The sequence below is a fragment of the Hippoglossus hippoglossus genome, chromosome 1, assembly GCF_009819705.1.
Source record: "Hippoglossus hippoglossus isolate fHipHip1 chromosome 1, fHipHip1.pri, whole genome shotgun sequence".
NCBI classification, from domain to species: domain Eukaryota; kingdom Metazoa; phylum Chordata; class Actinopteri; order Pleuronectiformes; family Pleuronectidae; genus Hippoglossus; species Hippoglossus hippoglossus.
The window spans coordinates 6620231-6640213 of NC_047151.1; the positions used below are offsets into that span (position 1 = coordinate 6620231).

The 19983-nt window shown below is 42.0% G+C and overlaps 1 protein-coding gene across 1 annotated transcript; it reads right to left on the reverse strand.

Moving 5' to 3' along the window:
• Positions 1-5718: 5718 nt before the first annotated feature.
• Positions 5719-19594, reverse strand: chrnb3a (cholinergic receptor nicotinic beta 3 subunit a). Its single transcript, XM_034594016.1, has 8 exons — positions 19269-19594; positions 12486-12637; positions 10672-10716; positions 9504-9613; positions 8869-9382; positions 6862-7052; positions 6582-6783; positions 5719-6307 (listed from the first exon to the last, which is right to left on the reverse strand). The coding sequence occupies exons 1-8, from the start codon at positions 19330-19332 to the stop codon at positions 6176-6178; spliced, it is 1410 nt and encodes a 469-aa protein (XP_034449907.1). The 5' UTR covers positions 19333-19594; the 3' UTR covers positions 5719-6175.
• Between the last annotated feature and the right edge of the window lie 389 nt (positions 19595-19983).

A 19983-nucleotide genomic window follows, 5' to 3' on the forward strand; every position in this document is an offset into this window, starting at 1 on the left:
ACTAGACTGCAGCTACTGTCTAAGAAGAGCTAACAATGTATAAGAACTTAAACTCACCTGCTTTTGTAGTTTTCTAACATATCCACCTGGTACGTTGCTTCTTGGCAACAGCAGAGCAAGCTACAAACACAGCTTCTTTAAAGACTATATGGCCAATGAGTAAACAAGGAAACTTACACATTTATATATACATCCACCAGCACAGAGAAACTCTGGTCTCTGATCATTTCAATCCAGCTGAGTTTATGTGGAGACCACAAGAAATTCAAGAAAAAAGGTGGAACGGTCGGTGTATCGATAAAAGAAAAGTGAGAGTGCAATGAAAACCTCCTTTGCAAATAAATCATGACATACTGTACATGAAGGATGTGACTTACACATCTACTGAAGTGAGACTAAAAATAGCTGATTTAAATATTAGATCTGCGTGGAGCAATAAGGAGAGGTGATGTTCCTGTAATTAATGAAAACTATAGTGCAAGGCTCGTGGTCAACATGAATGCTTTGAAGTGGCTGTTTGGTTGGCCTGTGGGAATGCTGGTTGCAGCTGTCTTTCTAAAACTGCAACTGTGAGTAGCTTGCATGTACGTTTCAATGATTTACTTAGCTGGTGTTGTTTCTTCATACAGTGGTTGGCTATTTCAGAGCAACAAAACAAACATTTTCTTTTACTTTGTTGACAAATTGTTAAAGACGAAGTGATTCTGTGAATGCTGTTGACATGACAGAGATCAGCATCTGCGACTCCAGTGAATGTCCGTGTCAGTCTGATATGATGACAAATGATCAGGTGGGAAAGATATTATTGCAATCTTGGCCCTGCGGGCTGCCAGCTGTGTGCTATTGTTTTTCCAATGACGTAGAAGAGGACAAGTTCAACTTGGTCCACGCTGCCCTACCCCACTGACTACAGGCTCTGTTGGACTGTTTATTCAAAGTAAAAAATTACTTTGTCCAAAGATTATCACATGTCCAAATCACAGGAAATTAGATGCTGCTGCCTGCTGGTTTATAAATTGGTAAACATCAGTTCTTGGCACATGCCTTCCACAGACAGACAGACAGAGAGACATGTTTGGAACTAGCAAGTAGATCACCAAATACAAATGCACTAAATCCATGTTTTTTATATTGTTTTTCACCTTTTGACATTGCTTATCTAAGCCTAGATTATCTCCCAGTTCCCCTTTTATTCTGCAATGCGTTCATGGCTCCAACTGTTTATTTAAAAGAATTTCAATACAATCGTAGATAAATAATGCACATTCAGTCACTTCTGTGCAGATTCTCTGCGATATATAGGTGAAATTTGTTTTACAATTGGATGGAAAATTGGCTGAAGAAACAAAAGATGCTTTCAGACGTGCACGTAACTCCGGAGATCCTCCACAGTTTCTCCGAAGGCTTATGTGTGAACACAAATGTCCCAGTGAGAGGCTCTGGACTTTCTGCAGACTTCATAACAGGGGGCCAGACAGAGAAAGTCTTCAGAAAGCCCGGTGGCTCTCTCTGCGACATTTGCGATTCACGGAGAGCAAGTATGGGGCTTGATGACGCTTCTGACACGAGACAGACTCAAAAAGAAAAAGAACAAAAAGAAAAGAAATATCTCCCGGTGAAAAAGCGGTGACACAGACGAAGATTTCAAGAGAATTAGTTGTGATAAGAGTGGATGCCGTTGTCAATGTGCTGTTAACAAAATCATTTGATTTCTGCAGTAGAATTATTGCGTTACTTCCTGCCTATGTCTGGCTGCACCACCCCCTGACCTGAATCCTGCGGAGGATTTGTCGCTGTTGGGAACGCATCTGAGCAGTGAACCCCCCCCCCCCGCTGTGTTGTGCATGTGTGACAGATAAACTGCGGACAAAAGTCTTATCTCGATTTGTCAACAACACACATCTTGGAATATACACCCATTTTTTTCTTTCACCAACATAAATATATAGATATTGATTTCGAGAATTGATGGCGCAGGGTGTTTAGCACTGTCACCTCACAGCAAGAATTCTCAGCTGGGCTTGTCTCTGTCTATTTGCATGTTAGGTTAATTGGAGACTCTAAATTGACCGTAGGTTTGAATATGAGTGTGTGTTTTTGTTTTTGTTTGTCTCTATATTTCGTCCCTGTGACACATTGGTGACCTATCCACGGTTTACCTGTCGCCCAATATCTGCTGGGATGGGTTGCAACCCTCAAAGGATAAGTGGTACAGATGATGGATGGATGGATGGACGATGTAGAGCAGCTTTAAATCCAGCGACAAAGTTGTAAAATCGACAGTGTTCTGTTAATGAACGCAATGATCCAACGTGAGCCTCTACCACAGATACATTTATTTACACAGGACCTGTAGCCTTGTGTTACAAAATCCATGAGCATTAGGTCTAACACAGTTTACACTCCGCAGAAGTGCAAGATTGAATCATTCTTCACTAAAATCTTTCTTTGCCTATTTGGCGTCTTTAACAATTTCTTCGCTCTCCTTTTTCTTGTCAGAAGCATCAAACACTACTTTTCACTCAGACTGTCTGCTCTTGTGACAGGAGACATACAAGCTAAAAGGTCATGTTCAAATCAGGCTCTGTTCTGTCTGAGAGGCAGATAACACCTGTGGACGGGCTGGCCGAGGTGAGCAACAGAGCTTGTTCTGCTTTCTCCAGTAACCTTCTCACCATCCTACGGTGCTACTGGCAGAATGAGTCATGTTGTCAGAGAGTGACAAGCACACAGAGTTCATATATGTGATGTGATAATGGATCACATGTTACGGCTTTTGGTCACCGGCCTGATCAGGTCTCTCCCAGAGTCGCATGCAGCTCCTGAGCCCATCTTATTTTGTAATTCCCCAATGGTGTGCAACCTGGAGTTGATTCATTAAGAATGCATGTGAGACTGATCTTGTGTGGCATGTGTTTCTCAGTCCAGATGAGCTTCAAACCACAGTGGTGATAACAGACGTGACGCAGAAAATCGAGTCGTTTTATATGCCCAGAAATAAGCCAAGAAAGTGCTCCTGTGGAGACCTTCAATTTTTTTCCTCTTGTTATTTGCAACTGGAGCTGTACGTGGATGTCGCAGAAAATATAGTAAACTCGTCCCAAGTGAATACTAAACCTGGAAGAGACTACACTGTTGTTCAGGAGGCGCTGTTACTGTGTATTCTGGGGCTACCTCTCTGTCGAGCAGTGCCACGTCTAAACTGTCAGCAGTGAACATTCACTCACTTGGCTCAAGTCACCCTGTGGCATATGGCAAATACTATAATGGGATGGATTTATTTCTCTTATGAAACAGCGGTTTACACAAAAAAGGTTAAATACATTTGGATAGAAACTTGGCTATTGTGACCACGATAGCACTCTGATATCACCTCTATGCTCAAGTGCAGGCTCAGATAGCCTCGAGACAGTGTTTTAATATTAAACCTTATTTGTTATATTTCAACATTAAATAAAAGAAATTCTGTGATTTGATATTAGTAGTATAATTTCCGTTAAGGTTAGGGTGAGTGTAGAGAAAGCATCATGGTTTGCAGCTTTAGAAACAAACACAAATTTTCCCTTTCATAGAAATTACTTGTATTGAATTCTGAATTTTCCCAACTCCACCAGAGGAATTAAATACATGAAATATTTGGAGGAGAAATAATTCCCCTTTAAAATATTTTGGATGTTTTACATAAGGTCACAGGTCTTCTCCATTCAAAGACATGAGCTTGTTTATTTATGTGGACTCCTGAGGGTACAAACAAACACACACACACACACGTGTGCACTGTGCCCTTCTTGTGCTCCGTCACACTGTCTCACACTCGCACAGACATACCCCTGCACACAAACACACACCGAACACACACACACACACACACACACACACACACACACACACACACACACACACACACACACACACACACACACACACACACACACACACACACACACACACACACCTGTCTGCCTGAGTCAGATCTGTAGCTGTGAATAATAGAAGAGAATAGCTGAGGTCAGACTGTTCAAGTGCGGGGAAACAGGAGAGAGGCTTTCACTTAAGCATGCCAGCCATTTTAATAAGACAGAGAACAAACTCATGTGTCCCAGAAACTAGGCCAAAGCACAAAACACTATGATATCACCAGGCACTGACACTTGTAACAAGTTTTGGTGGCTGACAAAAGCCTGCGGGCTCTACAAGAAAGTTACAGCAGCTGAGAAACGCAAGTTTTGGATAGTTTGGACAGACAACCCAATAAGGACAATAGATAAGGTTAATGAATGAGCTGCTGTCCAATTTTGTAATGCCTACTTATTTTGCGTCCTAAAGCAAAACCAGCAGCACAGGGTAGAACAGATATTGTAATGATGTACGACCTACAACATCTCTCCACAGCAAATATTTGCTCAAAACCAATGCAAACTATACAATGTTTGGACACTGTAAGCGTCACAGACATGATTGGAATTTTATTTTCTCCATCACTGTATGCACAGGCCGCTCTGTCAGACACATAATGACTACACCACACTCAAATATACAGTGACTCATCCAGGCTGATGCCGTGAATTAAGATCTATCCTTAGTGTGAGAGCATGGTCGCAAAAAGGTAATTAATAAATAAATATGCAATAAAAATGCATCTGTGCTGCAGCAGCCTAATAACTAATGTGTCTATTTATCCTGTCAACAGGGCTTGGAAATGTTCAGGCAGACATATCTGTCTGACAATAAAAGAGGTTTGCTGCCGTTTAGTGTTGATACTATGTAAGTACACCCAACCTAATACACCCAGTCCATGTGGTCTGCGAGTTCATGGTATCAACAGGGTCAAGGCCCGAAAAGAGGAAATGTACTCTTAAAAAAATAAAAGTTTGTAAAGAATAGACTATGATCAGATCATGACCCGTACTGCAGTACAATAACAGAACCTAGTCTATTTTCGATCAATATATCAAAACAAGTGGCGTAGTTTTAGCCTCTTTTAGGTCTTTATTTACTTATGAACAATTGACAGGATGTTTTATTTTGTCTTTTTTTACATTTATCAGGGTTGAAAACAAATAACAAGAGTAAATCTGCCATAATTTTTTGTATTCTCTATCCCTGATACTAAACTCTCATTATTATAGGCTAATAATAATGCTCAACTGCGTCTGCCAACAGATATATTATTCTCATTTCAGCCAGATTCCATTATTTATTCTATTCCATGAGCAATATATTAGACTGTTGCTCATTTAATATTACTTGGGATGTAAACATTTTAACACAAATGAAATTAACTTAAAATAAAGTATTTATATAGTTCATTTAATTTTTTTATACAATTGAACAATGTGGCAGGTGTTGGCTCAGACTGTCTCTGATCGGCCCCACTGTGGACCCCTATTGAACCCATTTCCCCCACTCTCTCTGCATTTTACATTGTGTTGCTTACTGACTAGTAATTAGCATGTAGGGAATTAATTATACTCAATATAGACCGAAATAATGAAGGCATAATAAAAGCTTTGAATATGTCGGTAAGTGCTCTTCTACATAAAGGAAACAATGAGATGATTATTATTCTTATGTACTTCAGTGGTGTAAACAGTATTACAAGGCAATCTTTACAGTTAACATTATAACATTGTAACCAGTAGCAACTCCCACTGGTCCCCCTCAGAATGTTGGCCCCCCTGAGATCATCGATTGCCTGGTTGTAAGCATCGAGTGAGTATGAAATTCAGATTTCTTACATCGGATTTCTTTTTATTGAGATCATCATTACAGCACATACAGTAGAGTTCAGCTGGGACGACAAGGTGAATGTGACACACAGAACAACTCATTATTCATGGAGTGATATTGTGCATGTTGTTACATGTATAATGACAATGTTACACTAAAACAAACATGAATATTTAAATCATACACGCTACTATAACCCGCTTATTGCTTTTACTCCTCTGTGCTCCAACAAATAAAATCAGTTGCATGTAGAACACTAAAGTGTCCAGTTGTCATTACAGGCTGCAGACCCAACTGTAGGGAGGTACAGGTTTGCAGCTTGAGCTCGTTCCTACAGTAGAAATGTACAGAGTGAATGTTTTATTGAGCATTATTAATAAATTATAGTTCAAAACAAACTGAAGAACAGGGATGATCAGTTTTTGGAGAGTGTTCATGTGTGTGTTCATGGTGAGCTGAAGTACATCTGCAGAGCAGGGGTGAAGATGAGAACAGTTCCCAGTATTGACACCGTGAGGAAGGCCCAGAGGAAGATCCTGTCCAACACCTGAGCCACAAACTTCCAGTCTTGTACAACCTGAGAGGGAGAGAGAGACAGATGACGGAGACAGACAGGCGGAGCAAGCGAGACAAAGGTCTGCAGACTGTTTTCAGCTTCAAGTGTGTTCACAGTGAAAATATTCTGCAGCCAGGTCACAACACAACTCACTTATCTGTTGCAATAGACAGCAGATTAAATCAGGAGACACATTTTAGGTTGGCGGTAACAATGTAAAAGTGTTAAATGTAACACAACATGCACTGAAACACATTCATCCCACACTATCCGTCATGTCAGCCCGCTCTCACACCTCTCGTATGAAGTGCTCCTTTTTGATGTGACGGCTGATGTAGCGCACTGAACTCGTGGCTTTCTCCAGCATGGCCAGCCAGGCTTGGTTCTCGTCCTCCTTCCTCTGTTGACTGCCACTGTGGCCAGGGACCCCCTTCCTTCCTGCGCCTTTCTTGGGCTTCGGCTCCGGGCTGGTCATCTCCATATCTGGATAGTGGTATCTGCAAAAAATGGAAACAGTTACAGTTCAAATACTTTTCAGATATTGAATATAGTCTATCCTGTATTATCTGTAGTACCTGTCAGTGTGGCCCCTCATACACAGGAGTCTGGGCAGTTTCTGAAGGAAGAGGCTCTTTACCCAGGGGGCCATGGGGTGGTAGCTGGCAGAGGAGCGGTGGTGGACGTTAATGACGAAGACGGTAACGATGATGGAGAAGGTGACAAAAATCATGATAAAGAGCAGGTACTCTCCAATGAGAGGGATTACCTGGGACAGAAAAAAGGACAGAGGTATATTTTGTTATCGTCTACTTGAAAACATACTTTATTATTGTGTGTGTTGTAGAATTACACCAGCACTATTCATCTAAATAAGACATTGGCTGCATTGGATATCCATCAGAAGGGTTGTGCAGACATTCCTGTGATTGAGGAACATCTTTAAACGTAGGTCGCTCCTTTCTCATACTGATCTTGAGAAGGTCATCCAAGCTCATAAATCATCTCGTCTTAATTATTGCATTTCTCTACGATCAGACGTCAGCCATAAATCGATGTCACGATACAATTAGGTCAAAACACTCCTGCTCATCTTTGACTAATGATAAGAGACACAATTACACAATTCCTTTTCTTTCCTCTTATCACTCTCTTACCAGTCAGCTCTGAAGTTCATTTTTAGATTTTACTGATCACTTCGTATCTCAGCTCCTAATTACGTTGGTGAATTGCTGCAGCCCTAGAGCCAGAGCACAGCTTCAGATCAATGGCAGGGTGTCTCTGGTTGTTCCTCAGACCCTTTTGCTGTCAGAGCCCCTCAACTCTAGAACCCCCTGTCTGATGTCTTGTCCATAAGTACATGGGTAATTTTGAAAACCCTTTTAAAATCATTGCCTGTCAGAGCTGCTAATAACTTTTCCAGGCTGCTGATTGGCCATCGTGGCTTCACGGTGAGGGTTATATAGCTGCCTGTTGATCCTTCAACCAAGAAGGTTTTGTTTTCACCCCTGTCCGTTTGCTGGCTTGTTTATTATTGTCAGTAAGATGATACAAAAGTTACTCGTTGCACTACCACAAAACCAGGTGGAAGGATGCAGTATGGGTAAGGGAAGAACCTTAAGGGAAGAACCCCAACAATTTTGATGCAGATCCACATTTATTTTTCACTTAATTTAACATTGCGAGAGAGGCCATTTTTCAACATTTTCACAGTTTTCCCAGGGAAGAACTTTATGAAAAACTCAATTCAGGGAGATGGTCTCGATGAGAAATTTAGTGCAGCTTGATTGAATTTAAGGGGACTGTGGGGCCTGTGTGGAGGTATGAGCTCTACTGAATGCCATTCTAGTTTTGGCATAGTGACAGTTCAGTCATGTGGACAGTTTAAAAACAGGGTTGAAAAAACAAAGGACAAGGTTCAGAGGCTGTAGAATCAGTCCTGTATTAATATCTATATAATACAGTCACTATTTTATAAAGTTATTTGATTTAATTCAAATTTATTCAATGAATTCTTTCAGGTATTTTAGGCAATTTTATTCACATTTTTTATACGATGGTTCCTTTTCAAACGCTAATGCAGATTTGTTTTAATTTCTAGTTATATTTACAAAGCATGGTAAGTTTGTTTTGAAAGGTGAATATATATCGTCATTATTATTATCATTGTTTACTCTCCTAAGGCAGTAACCTGTACTTTATCTGTGTTAATGTCCCACTTTACTGCTATAATCTTAATCTGTGTCCTCTATAATAACAATAAATAATCCATAATAGAGAATTTGGGCTCCATAATGAGACTTGCTTTGTCGTAAAAAGTCAGTGAATTTGAACAGTTTTTTTAAGCCCCCTTTTTCCACAGAGATCTCTATTGGACTCAAGTCAATAGCATGTTAATTGGGTTGACATTTAGTGTAAGCTGCAGGTAATTGATAGGACTGTGGCTGTGATCTGTGTTAATTAGGACATGTTGTAATTAAGATTATAATTAGGATAAAGCAGGGAAGATAAAAAAAAACACACAGCACAGTAGAAACTTTGGAATGAACTTATCTCTCAACAGAACAACCGTTCAGACTACCCACCTTTGAGGATGAAGGGATGATTTCCTCTATGACCAGGAGGAACACAGTGAGCGACACTAGCACAGATGTGGAAAGTGACAGTTTCTCTCCTTCGTCTGATGGCAAATAAAACACCAGCACAGTGAGAAAGGACAGGCCGAGGCACGGGATGATGAGGAAGAGGGTGTAGAACAAGGGCAACCTCTTAAGGATGAAGGAGTAGGTGACAAACGGGTACCAGTACACCTCATCCCTCCTGCTCCCTCTCATCCCTGTGGCGTTGAGGATCTGCCACTCGCCGTTATCGAAGAAATCTTTGCGGTCCACATAGTGATCAACCAGGACCAGGTCCACCATGTTTCCATCGTATGTCCAGGAGCCGAACTTCATGGAGCAGTTCTGTCGGTCGAATGGGAAGAAGGTGACGTCCATGGTGCAGGAGGACTTGTAGCTGGCAGGCGGAGTCCAAGTTATGGTGCCGTCCCAGCGCACAATGGCTTTGGTCATCAGGGAACCCTCAAAGCGACCATCAGCACTGTGAGTAGATGGGTAAGAGATGGATAAGTGGCAGAGACAGCAAAGAGGAAAGGAAAACTGATTACGTTAACAAACCTCAGAGAGTGCTACTGATATGTGCAAAGTGCTGCATAACTCACTTTTCATATAGGACGATGTCTGGCAGCCATATTGTCTCTGAAGGCACTCTGATGGAGGTAACACCTCCATAGTCATCTGGGTCCCACTTCAGCTTCACATCAATCCACTCCTTAAAAAAGAAAAACACAACAATGCATTTTAGAATGATTCGATAATAGGCTTGTAAATTCAGCACCATGGACAGCACCAGATTAACTAATTGACAGCCATTGGAAACATCTGTAGTTTTTCTGGTATGTTTATCCTCCCCAATATGTTTCCACAACCATGTTTGGACATCTTTGATTCAACACCTTATTGACTAAATTAATTAATTTGTATTTATTTATTTGTACTTCCCAACAATGAAGGCGTCCAAAGTGCATTACATGAGTGAGAGAAACACAAGGCAATATAAAAGCACACATAAAACGGAAAGAGTAGGATAGAAAAATTTGGTAGAATTCTATTAAACTGATTAAATAACAGAATAATAATCACAGTGCAGCTGCATTGATATGATATGAATGAACAAATAATAATAATAATAATAATAATAATAATAATAATAATAATAACAATATCTTTAAACCACACTTCAAAACAAAGTTACAAAATGCTTCAAAAAATAAAAAATAAAAATAAAAATACATCAATTAAAACATTAAAACAAATAAATACACAGTCATAAGTGAATAAATAAAATAATAAAAAACACTTGATGTGTGATAGAAATGTTAGCATGGCCATTATATACAATAAGAACTAGAATTAGGTGAAATCAGGGGAAAAGGTACGATAAAAGTAAGTTTTGAGCTTTGATTGAAAGGAAGCTACTGACTAAGCCTGGCATATATCGGGGTATTGCAGAGTGTTTCAGAGCCTGAGGCTCTTATTTCAATAGTCGCCTTTAGACCGAGAATGTAAATGCTATTTAATAAAAGGAAAAGTCAAGTTTTAAACCTCAGTTTGAAAGATCTTGTTAGAGCCAAGTTTTATATCTTCTCAGTTTGTTCTAATTAAGATATTTAGAAGTTTAAAAGGATATTTCTGGTGGATTCATCAGCTATATTTGTATAGTATACAAATGTACATTGTCTACGGTACAAAATGTTTTCAGAGCAGTAAAACTAGCTCCTATGCAATATCTGGTATCTGTGAATAATACTGGTAGTGTTCATCATTTACCTGCCAGAGCCAGACGTTTGTTGTCATCAGCTGGTTCTTTTCATCCTGCAGGAAGAAAGAGTGGAAGTTAGAAATCTTTGTGGCGCTTGTTTCGAATGATAAAAAAGGCTAATGATGAGGTGAAGAGCAAACCAGAAGCTGGAGACAAAAAGTTGAGCGAGATTAAAGAAAATACTTATTAAGCCTAGTTAGAAAGCACTTAATTAACTTAGTTAATTGCTTCTCTAGGTTGCCACTATGAAATGAACAACTCTGGGGTTAAGTGTCTATAGCATTTATCTACAATATTTAATGAGCGAGATGCTTAAGTTACAACGCAATGACCAACACCACTGGCAAAACTAATATGGGTGCTGCTGCTTCTGTTGCTCAGTATAAGGTTTTCACAATTTAAGGTTCAATAATAACTGACAGTGGCGGTGGTGAAGAGAGAAAAGGGGGGGGGGGTGCTGATTGTGTACCCATCCTCTGTGCAAAGAGATCTATGGATTATAACAGTAGTTTAACTATAATACCACAAGATGGTGCTATCCTGAACATGATTTCTGCATGGCAAGAGTACAAACATCAAATGCTGATGTTGTCAAAATGTGACCCTCTGTGGAGTTAGGATGAGCTGTGTGTGAGTGTGTGTGTGTCCTTGTGTAAATAATAAATGTGATCTGGTTCCTCTCAGCCTGATGGCCTCATTATTCCTCTGCTGCTACGAAGGACCACTTTGGACCTCCCTCTTAACCTTTCTTCCTCTCTCTTCTCTTCACCCCTCTTTTCCTGTCATCGGCCCCTTAAATCCCACGGCTCCTCACCCTCCGACTAATTTATCCTCACAGTCATTCTCACTCAGTGTGTGTCCTCTGTGTGACAGTTCCTCCGTTGACCTCCCCCTAATAACCGCTCCTCTCTACCCTTCTTTGTCTTTTCCTCCTGTTCCTGTTAGTGGTGTTCAGCTTTACTTCCTCCCCTCCGTCCTTTCCTCCTTTTGTTAAAAAACAAAACCTTCAGAGGGACATAACATAATTGTATTAACTCTGTTACATAAGGCAATTTTAATTTCTGCGGAGAGTTTCCTTAACAGGTACAAACAGTGTTATGACGCTGAGTGCCAGGTTTGGTCTCCTGGACGCATTAAAGCCTCTTCGTCTGGCTCCAGTTTGCTCAAGGGCACTGAGCATGTGATAATTGCACAGACAGTTAAAATACCCTCATCTATCTAATATTAATATAATACATAATAAATGGTGCCATCATTAAGATAACTGATGTCATTCCCTCAGTCATTTTTATTTTAGTTTGTTTTTGTACATTTTTAACAACCTGGAGAGTTTAGGTCCTCTAATTTACAACTAACATATGGTTTTGGCTACGTGTCGGCCTACAAATTAATGAATTATTAAAGTTCCCCCCTCGCAGGTTTTGTAACACCATTTAGACGGTCATGTTGGGAAGAAAATTCACCAAGTAAAACTGAACTGTTGAGATCACTGAATATTTAAGTCAGATTTTAAATTTTTTAGCGCATCCTCCTGGTTTCTTGTCCAAATTTCCTGAAGGTGGTAGATAGAACAGATAACATCAGAATTTCAAAAATCCTGTAAATGGTCGAATAAATGAACCAAAATTTTGCTTTTGAGAGGCTTTTCAAATGCAAGACTGATTCACTCTCTTACTTTCCTCCTCCGTCTTTAGCAGAGATGAACTTTATATTCTTGCCGCTACCTAGAAGACCCATCATATAAATAAACCCTAAAAGAACTTGACATTTATATACACTTCCTCCCGCTTATGTGTTCATGCATCGTAGTTTTGTTCCTTACCACATCGACCAGCTGTGAGATCTTGAGACCGAAGCGGACAGTGATGGTGTCGTTTGAGTGTTGTACGGGCCGTACCCACTTCTGGTAACCCCTGAAAAGGTTCCTCAGCAACAAATCCTCCATCTCAGCCAGCGACACAAAGTCCTCCTGAGCTGGAGGGACAAGGACAGAAGACAGAAGAAGGAAATATGGGAGAGAAAATGTTACTGGGCACGAAAAACAACATTATATATCTGTCCTTTTAAGTTTTGCTGAAATTGGTAGATGTAATTAAGTGATGGTAAATTGATCTGCTTTGGCATCTACTTATATTGAAGAAAAACAAGGATCTTCAACTCAAGCATGAAATAATCCCTGAAACTGTAACATCTTACAACTTGTTAGACAAACGCTTTTTCTATCAGACAGAATCTTTCCCAAAAACACTTTGGCTTGCAGACTGGGGGCGCCGATAGGATGATGGTCATTGTAGTTTCGAGGATGACCCGCTGGACCCCCTGAGCAACAACCGCCTCTTACAGGTAGAGTTGGTAAGTTGTTTCTAAAGTTTTTAAATCTTATTTGTTGAAATTCTCTTCATGCCACAATAACCATTAATCAATAAAGTCATCTAAAAAAAGAAAACAAGCCTGTGACTGTGGCCCTCGCAGCACTGTAGTAAACACGGCCATTATTTCACTTAGACCGAATGAAATGATTGGCTGTCGTACCTGTGGGGACCCTGCCTGTGCTCTCACTGCGTTTGACCAGAGTCTTCACAAGCCGGACAGGTGAGAGCCATACACCGGAGCAGTTTTCAGGCAGTGCACATCCATGTGTTATGGGGGCATTGCTTAGACGACAGGGCTGATGGGAGGCGGTGGGATGTATCAGTTGCCTTTTTTTCAAAGTGTAGCCTGCTCCTGCTAGCATTTCCTGGATTACCAACAATAGCTTTAATACTTACTGTGTTCACATCTTTGTTAAAGGTTCAGTGTGTAGAATTTAGTGATATCTAGTGGTGAAGTTGCATGTTGCAGCTGAATCCCCCTCACCTCACCCTCCCCTTTAAAACCTGAAAGAGAACCTGTGGTAGCTTTCAAAGTATTTAAATATCAAAGGCCCATTTTAGGGTAAAGCAAACAACAATTTGTACAAGTTAGATGAAACACACTACTGAAAACAGCAATAGGATTATTTTATATTCAATTTCTGCTAATAGATTCCTATCACCTAAATCTTACACACTGGACCTTTAAGGGTTGAAGCATGCTATCATTAGCTTTTTATCACTTGACGTTGACACGTTTAAGCCGATGGCGTTGTCACTAGTTTTGCAGGTATTTGTTCATAAACCAAAGTATTGAATTAATTGAGATTTTGACCTGCTCATGGCAGCACATGAAAAATTGAGGGATTAGAAAAATGGCTACAATTCATCCAGAGCAAGAAATGAATGTGTCAAATTTCCCGCCTTGCTCAAGCTGTTGAGAGATCTCACTTAAAACACAATTTTTTACCACAGGGAGGCATTTGAGAAAACTTATAATTAGGGAACATTGTTTTGGGAATCAACCAGTCCATCGAGAAAGAAAACAGGGGATCACCAATGTACATCTAGAATGTACAAAAATGTTCTGACGAACCATCTAATAGTTTTTGAGATACTTCAGTCTGGACCAAAGTGTCATTAAATCATTGCACATTAAACGTGTTGGTGTTTTAGACTCTATTGAATAGGGGGAAAAGCCATCTGGAGCCACAACATTGGTCTGTTGGTAACTGTATCAGACAATAAATCAGACAAATTATTTTATTTTAAAAAAGTTATTTGAAAATGAAAATAAATGTTTGCTGTAGCTCTAATTATAGTGAGCTCACATACATGTAATATTCATGTGCACAGATGCACAGACAGATGTGTCCTTCTTCCCAGTCTCACATGTTTCTGAACATGCAGAGACACAGTCGAGCATGAACAAAGTGAATCACCTCTCCAGAGTCTCAAAAAGGAAGTGGAAGGAAAAATTAAGTCAGGGCCTAAGAGTCAAACACACACAGACTCCCACACTGTCAACCCTGGTTTGACAGCTGGTCATGGCCGAGCGAATGCATCTAAGCTCCCAAGGCTGACGAAATGATCATGTTGACATGATCACCTCAGACAGAATGAATTTCCAGGGGAGAGGAGCTGAGCTCAGAGCTCTTTGTGCAGTCAGGCACAAGACATAATAGTCGGTTAAAGAGTGACGCTAACACCGAGCAGGAGACAGTGCAGCGAAGGGACCGTGCTTTCACTGCGCCAGCCACTGTTCAAATGCAGTCAGCTGGGAGATGTCAGGTCTCTAGGTTACAGGAAACACACTTTTTCCCAGAGAAAGAAATGTATAATTTGCTATTCAGTTTGGTTAGCCTTCACTTAACTGTTGGAACCACTCTATAGCTGCATCTATTGAGGGAAACCAAATTGGTGTGGTGTAGTAGTCAAGAGCAACAGAACAGATGTCCTGTCCAATTGTACTTCCAGCAAGACCTATCCCTTCTCTCTGTTACTCATTGTGTGTAATTAAGTTGAAGCTGACTGTGTCACTCTGGATGCTCAGAGCGTTATGTGGTATTTGTACTTAAGCTTCTCCCACAGTAATTCAGCGGCTCAATAAGCTCAGAGCTCCGAGCGTTTGTCCACATAAGAGGGCGATATTTGGCTCTGCCTGTAGCTGCAGTGTCGCAACAGAGGCTGACAGACAGAAATGAGAAGTTCGAATCAGCGGCTGCTCAAACATGGGGGTTGGAGGAGAAGAGTGGAGAGAGCTGATAAGGGACAGAGTGAGACAGAGCGACCCGGAGCAATTCCCTGCAGACGGAGCGAGGAGGCAGAGAGGAGCTCAGTGAGCAGAAGTTAACAGCGGCAAGGGGAATGACAACAGACAGCGAGAAGAAAACAAATTCCCATGTCAACTTGACTCTTAAACTGAGGCTTTATACCGACCGACCCATCCCCTCACATTCCACATGTTTGTAGACACACATGCGGTGATCATCTCTGCGCTGCTGCTGCTGCTGCTGCTGTGGTTACTGCCAAGAGAGGAGGTGGTTTCAGCATTATGTCTCTGCCTTTAAACACGCAGCAAAAGAAGGAAATCATACAACAACAATTTAATTTTATTCAGGTTTACGTTGTCATTTTATCAAGGGGCTATTTCAAGGATGGGACTTGGGTTTAGGGCTGCAGTAAGAAAAGATGAAGGATGTCCTATTAAAATGCACAAGGGTCTTTTTTACTTACCAAAAAGAGTTACCCCTATGTTTTCGAACATCCATGTGAAAATTGACACCAGTTTGGTTAAGTGTACGTTTTAATGAGTTACATTAGGTAAAATAGCTTTTTGTCATTGGCTGATTTTAACTGGTAGGTAAGATAGTTTATGTCAGAGCAGTATTTAAACTTTTTGAAGGCTAACATTATGATGGTAAGCCAGAGGCCATGGTGAGGAAACACCGGATAACTTTGAAGGGATGTGTTGAGGTTGTAAAATAGCTTGAGGATGAATACGCACCATACATACCTTATTCATTGCATAGCAGATTCACTGCAGGGCTACATATTGCATTTAATGCATTCAATATTTGATGCTGAACAGAAAAGGACCTAATCCATCATCCAAAATGCAAATTATGTTGGACAAAAGGTACCGAGCCTCGCTAACTGGTTGGTTTCATGTTTACGTGGTGATGCACAACCAGGACAACCGCAGAAAAGGGATACTAGTCTAGCTTGGTTAAACTCACCAGTAAATGGGGTTGGTCAGTCAGCACTGAAATGAGCCGCACAGACTGCCAAACTACAAAAGCTCTAACTGGATTTTTTGTGACTCACTGGTGCCTCGGATCTTGCTCTTTCATCCAAAAGCATTGGGGTGACAGACAACTGTTTGTGGAGCCCACTGCCCCTGACTTCAGCTCACTTACGGAGGATAGCTGGTCACTTTCCTCGGCTGCTATAGATTGTCAGGGTGGACTGTTATAGTGCCAGTGTGCATCAGGGCCAGACAAGGGCAACTTGCTGAATCCAAGAATATCAGGGAGGGTGGTGATCAGGCAGCAGAGACAGCAAGAGGGGATGACTGCATGCACGAAATGCTTAGTCTGGACAACAGGTACAGAGACAAAGTTATGAAGCGTATTCTTTTTGCGGAGCGCCAACTGCAGGTGGTAGATGTCATCACTTATCTGTGGGTACGTAGGTTTGCAGAGAGGAGAGATTTGGAGTTTGGAGAGGCTGAACAAAGCAATAAGAGTCCTCCATAGTGACTGAATAAAACAAACTCAGGTAAACAGACACATAATCCTGCAAGGTTGAACATCTGGTCCATGTGAAATTGACCAATAGTGTGCTTTGATACTTTCACAGTATTTATAAAGCACTTTGCACCTGGACCTGCTCAATAGTCAAAATACACATGGAAATCTCACTTTCTACAATGTGGAACTTTAAAACGGGAGCAGCTGAAACAGACACCAGGTTTTCCTTGACAAAATTGGTGCTTGTCCCCATATCTCACAGTTTTGTTGGAGGCTCAGGTGTGTTATGCTTAGTTGCTAATGAAGTGTTAGCCACAGACAGGCCTGTATGGTCCAGGTATGATTGTACACAGGTTTTTAGACAGGCTGTCTCATGTATGCGGTGTTTGTGACAGGCGTTAGGGGGTTCGGGAATGGTGAATGAATAAAATCAATGAAATGTTCTACAAGCACAGAATATTAAGGAAAAAATATGTTTGCTTATTTGTGCTTGTGTGCATAGGTGTGCACTGTATGCATGGTCATAAAGGAGATCAGATTTAGCCTTTCCTGCAAATCTTTCTCAAAAAAAGGTTTGGCCTTTCCTTCCTAAAGAGGCAGTTTTGTAACCAGAATTTAAAAGTAAAAGCCTTGTTCAGACTGATTACCTCCCATTGCATCAGAACCCCAGCACAGCACTCAGTTTGCAAAGGGCTGAAATGGGGCATCAGCTGGATCCTATCTACCCTCTCTACAGGAAGCAGCTCTGTCTCAAGATCCTCATCAACAAAAACACAGGAGCCAAACTAGTCAAACACGGCGGGGATGGATTATTCTACAAGAGCCTGCTCCCTCCCTCAGATAGAGGCTGCGCGCGTGTGTGTGTGTGTGTGTGTGTGTGTGTGTGTGTGTGTGTGTGTGTGTGTGTGTGTGTGTGTGTGTGTGTGTGTGTGTGTGTGTGTGTGTGTGTGTGTGTGTGTGTGTGTGTGTGTGCGCGTGCTTGTATAGCTGATTGAGCAGAGGTGAAGGGGAGATGATATTGATTGGAACCTACAGACGGATGGCTGGGGGGATGGGGTTGATTCTCTGTGAGGACATTATGATGCATTAGTGTGTGTATGTGTGTCTTTTCTACAAAGAAAAATGGGAAGAAAACACACACAGCGTGGACGCACAATATGCATGTGTGCATGTGCATGTTCAAGAGATAAATTTGAGTTTTCCGATGATTGATGGAGACGCAGGGGTGACCCGGCACACAAACAAACACCCTACCTCCTCCTCAAGCTGAAACACCCCATTGGCGACACAGTGGTACGATCACTTGACATCGCAACCATCTGTTCACTGTGGATGCACAGTGGGATGTACCACTGAGCGGGGTAATAGCATATGTGGGAAACCAAGAGCTGAACCTTGTTTTTTGCAACGGGGAACATTTTTAATTCTAGAGACAAGAGAAGCATAGACAGAGAGCAGAGAGGGGAAGCAAGCTTTACAATCTAACCTGCAGCCTTGCTCTAGTTTACCCACAATGCAACAGGACAGGTGCCTCTGGGGGGGGGGGGGGGGCATCAGTCATTGACACCCTTGAGGAATGTTAGAGCGCACATGCCAATTGGTTGCTCACATATTGTCAAAGATGCTGAACATCACCTGAGCAGAGGTCACCACACGTGTGCAGAGAACACACATCAAAACAGTGAGTGATGACTCTTGATTATTTATTATTTATCTGAAAAGACATCCAAATGTTATCTGTTGGAGACCTGCACAAATCTGTGTGGTACCAGATTTTTTAAAAATATGCATATAAATCTAATCAAATCTTCTCTTTTCAATCTGCTTCCACAAAGCGTCATTAATTAAAACCCCTCTGCCAGGAGATTAGTGTCTGTTTAAAAAGTGCCTCCTCGTGTATTTAGGTGTCGGGCTGACACTGGGACAGCAGCTAATTGGTCACTGAAGATAAATTCATCAAATTCATGAACTTGTCATCCAACCAGCCCCCGTGTCTCTCTCTTCTTCGCTCTGTTACACAGGCACGCATGGCGAGGGGGGGTTCACAGCATGTGCTGCCAAGAGCCACTCCATCTCGTGATTGGAGTGGTAGAGCTGATATCAACAAATAGAGTGAGAGAGGGAGAGATGCAGCAGTTGGAGCAGTGTTCTGTAGCTCAGCACCACAGTGGCACAACATGTCATCCCTCACTTTTCATCAGAGCCTGTGAGACATTACCTGAATCACTGCTTTATTATGTAAGGGACTTATTTACCCCCCTTTACTAAATGTGCTCTGGTCCCACATTTGTCTCCTGGAGCTGGTTCAGCAGCCTCTCCTCAGCTCCCAGGGGGGCGCTGCGCTCCCAGCCACTCATAAATCCCCAAAGCGCCCCTGCTCCTCTCACCTGACCCCCATCATTTTCCCCTGCCGACTTAAAAGTGCGAGCTGGATCCAACAAGCTGATCGCATCCTGAAACTCTTCATCTGTTTCTTGTTCTTACAAAAACACGGGTTCTTACCTTGCACAGTGTGCTTCCCGGGAGCCAGGGAGAGGAACCACAACACCGCGACCGCAAACTTCATCGCTCCCTTCCTCTTCTGGTCGTCAACACAAGCGGACGGATGTGCTTTCCGCGGCTGGGGATCGAACCATGTCACTGGCTCACACGCTCCTGCAGGAGGAGAGCGGGACCTCCGGAGGATCGTTCCTGCTGGTGAAGCATGAAGGGACGGTGGCTCTGTACAACACGGACCGCCTCCACACTGTGGAGCAGCTGCAGCAGCTCCGTGTGTGCCCCCCCCCTCCTCCACCACCTCCACCCCCCAGCCTGATCCGTCGCCTCTCTCTCTCTCTCTCTCTCTCTCTCTCTCTCTCTCTCTCTCTCAGTGATGGATGGTGCTGTGTCAGACTGTGGGGGTAGGGGGCGGCACAGAGGAGGGCCAGTCCACCTCTGTCCGGAGAGGACAGATGTGCATGGTCCCCATCCAGAGGTAAATAAATGAATATAGTAAACGCCACATGATAAATGTTCAGGACAAAGGGGGGCTACAGGTTAAATAAATACCTGTTTTGATGTTTTGTGTTCATGGCCCAACATCCAATGATGACATAATAACAATGTGATAACAGATGTGGCAGATCCAGGGTTTTTCTAAATCAGGGGGCCACAGAGGGGCCAATTATATGTTCAATATCCACTCACAAATCCTGATTCAGTGAGTGGCACACAAGGG

What these genes read in the sequence shown, in the direction of transcription:
- chrnb3a (XM_034594016.1), bottom strand. Translation starts at nt 19,332, where the DNA reads ATGAAGTTTGCGGTCGCGGTGTTGTGGTTCCTCTCCCTGGCTCCCGGG. An exon ending in GACATCGTCCTATATGAAAA is followed by an intron (nt 9,383 to 9,503) that starts GTGAGTTATGCA and finishes ATCTACTCACAG; the next exon opens with TGCTGATGGTCGCTTTGAGG. An exon ending in ATGAGGGGCCACACTGACAG is followed by an intron (nt 6,784 to 6,861) that starts GTACTACAGATA and finishes CATTTTTTGCAG; the next exon opens with ATACCACTATCCAGATATGG.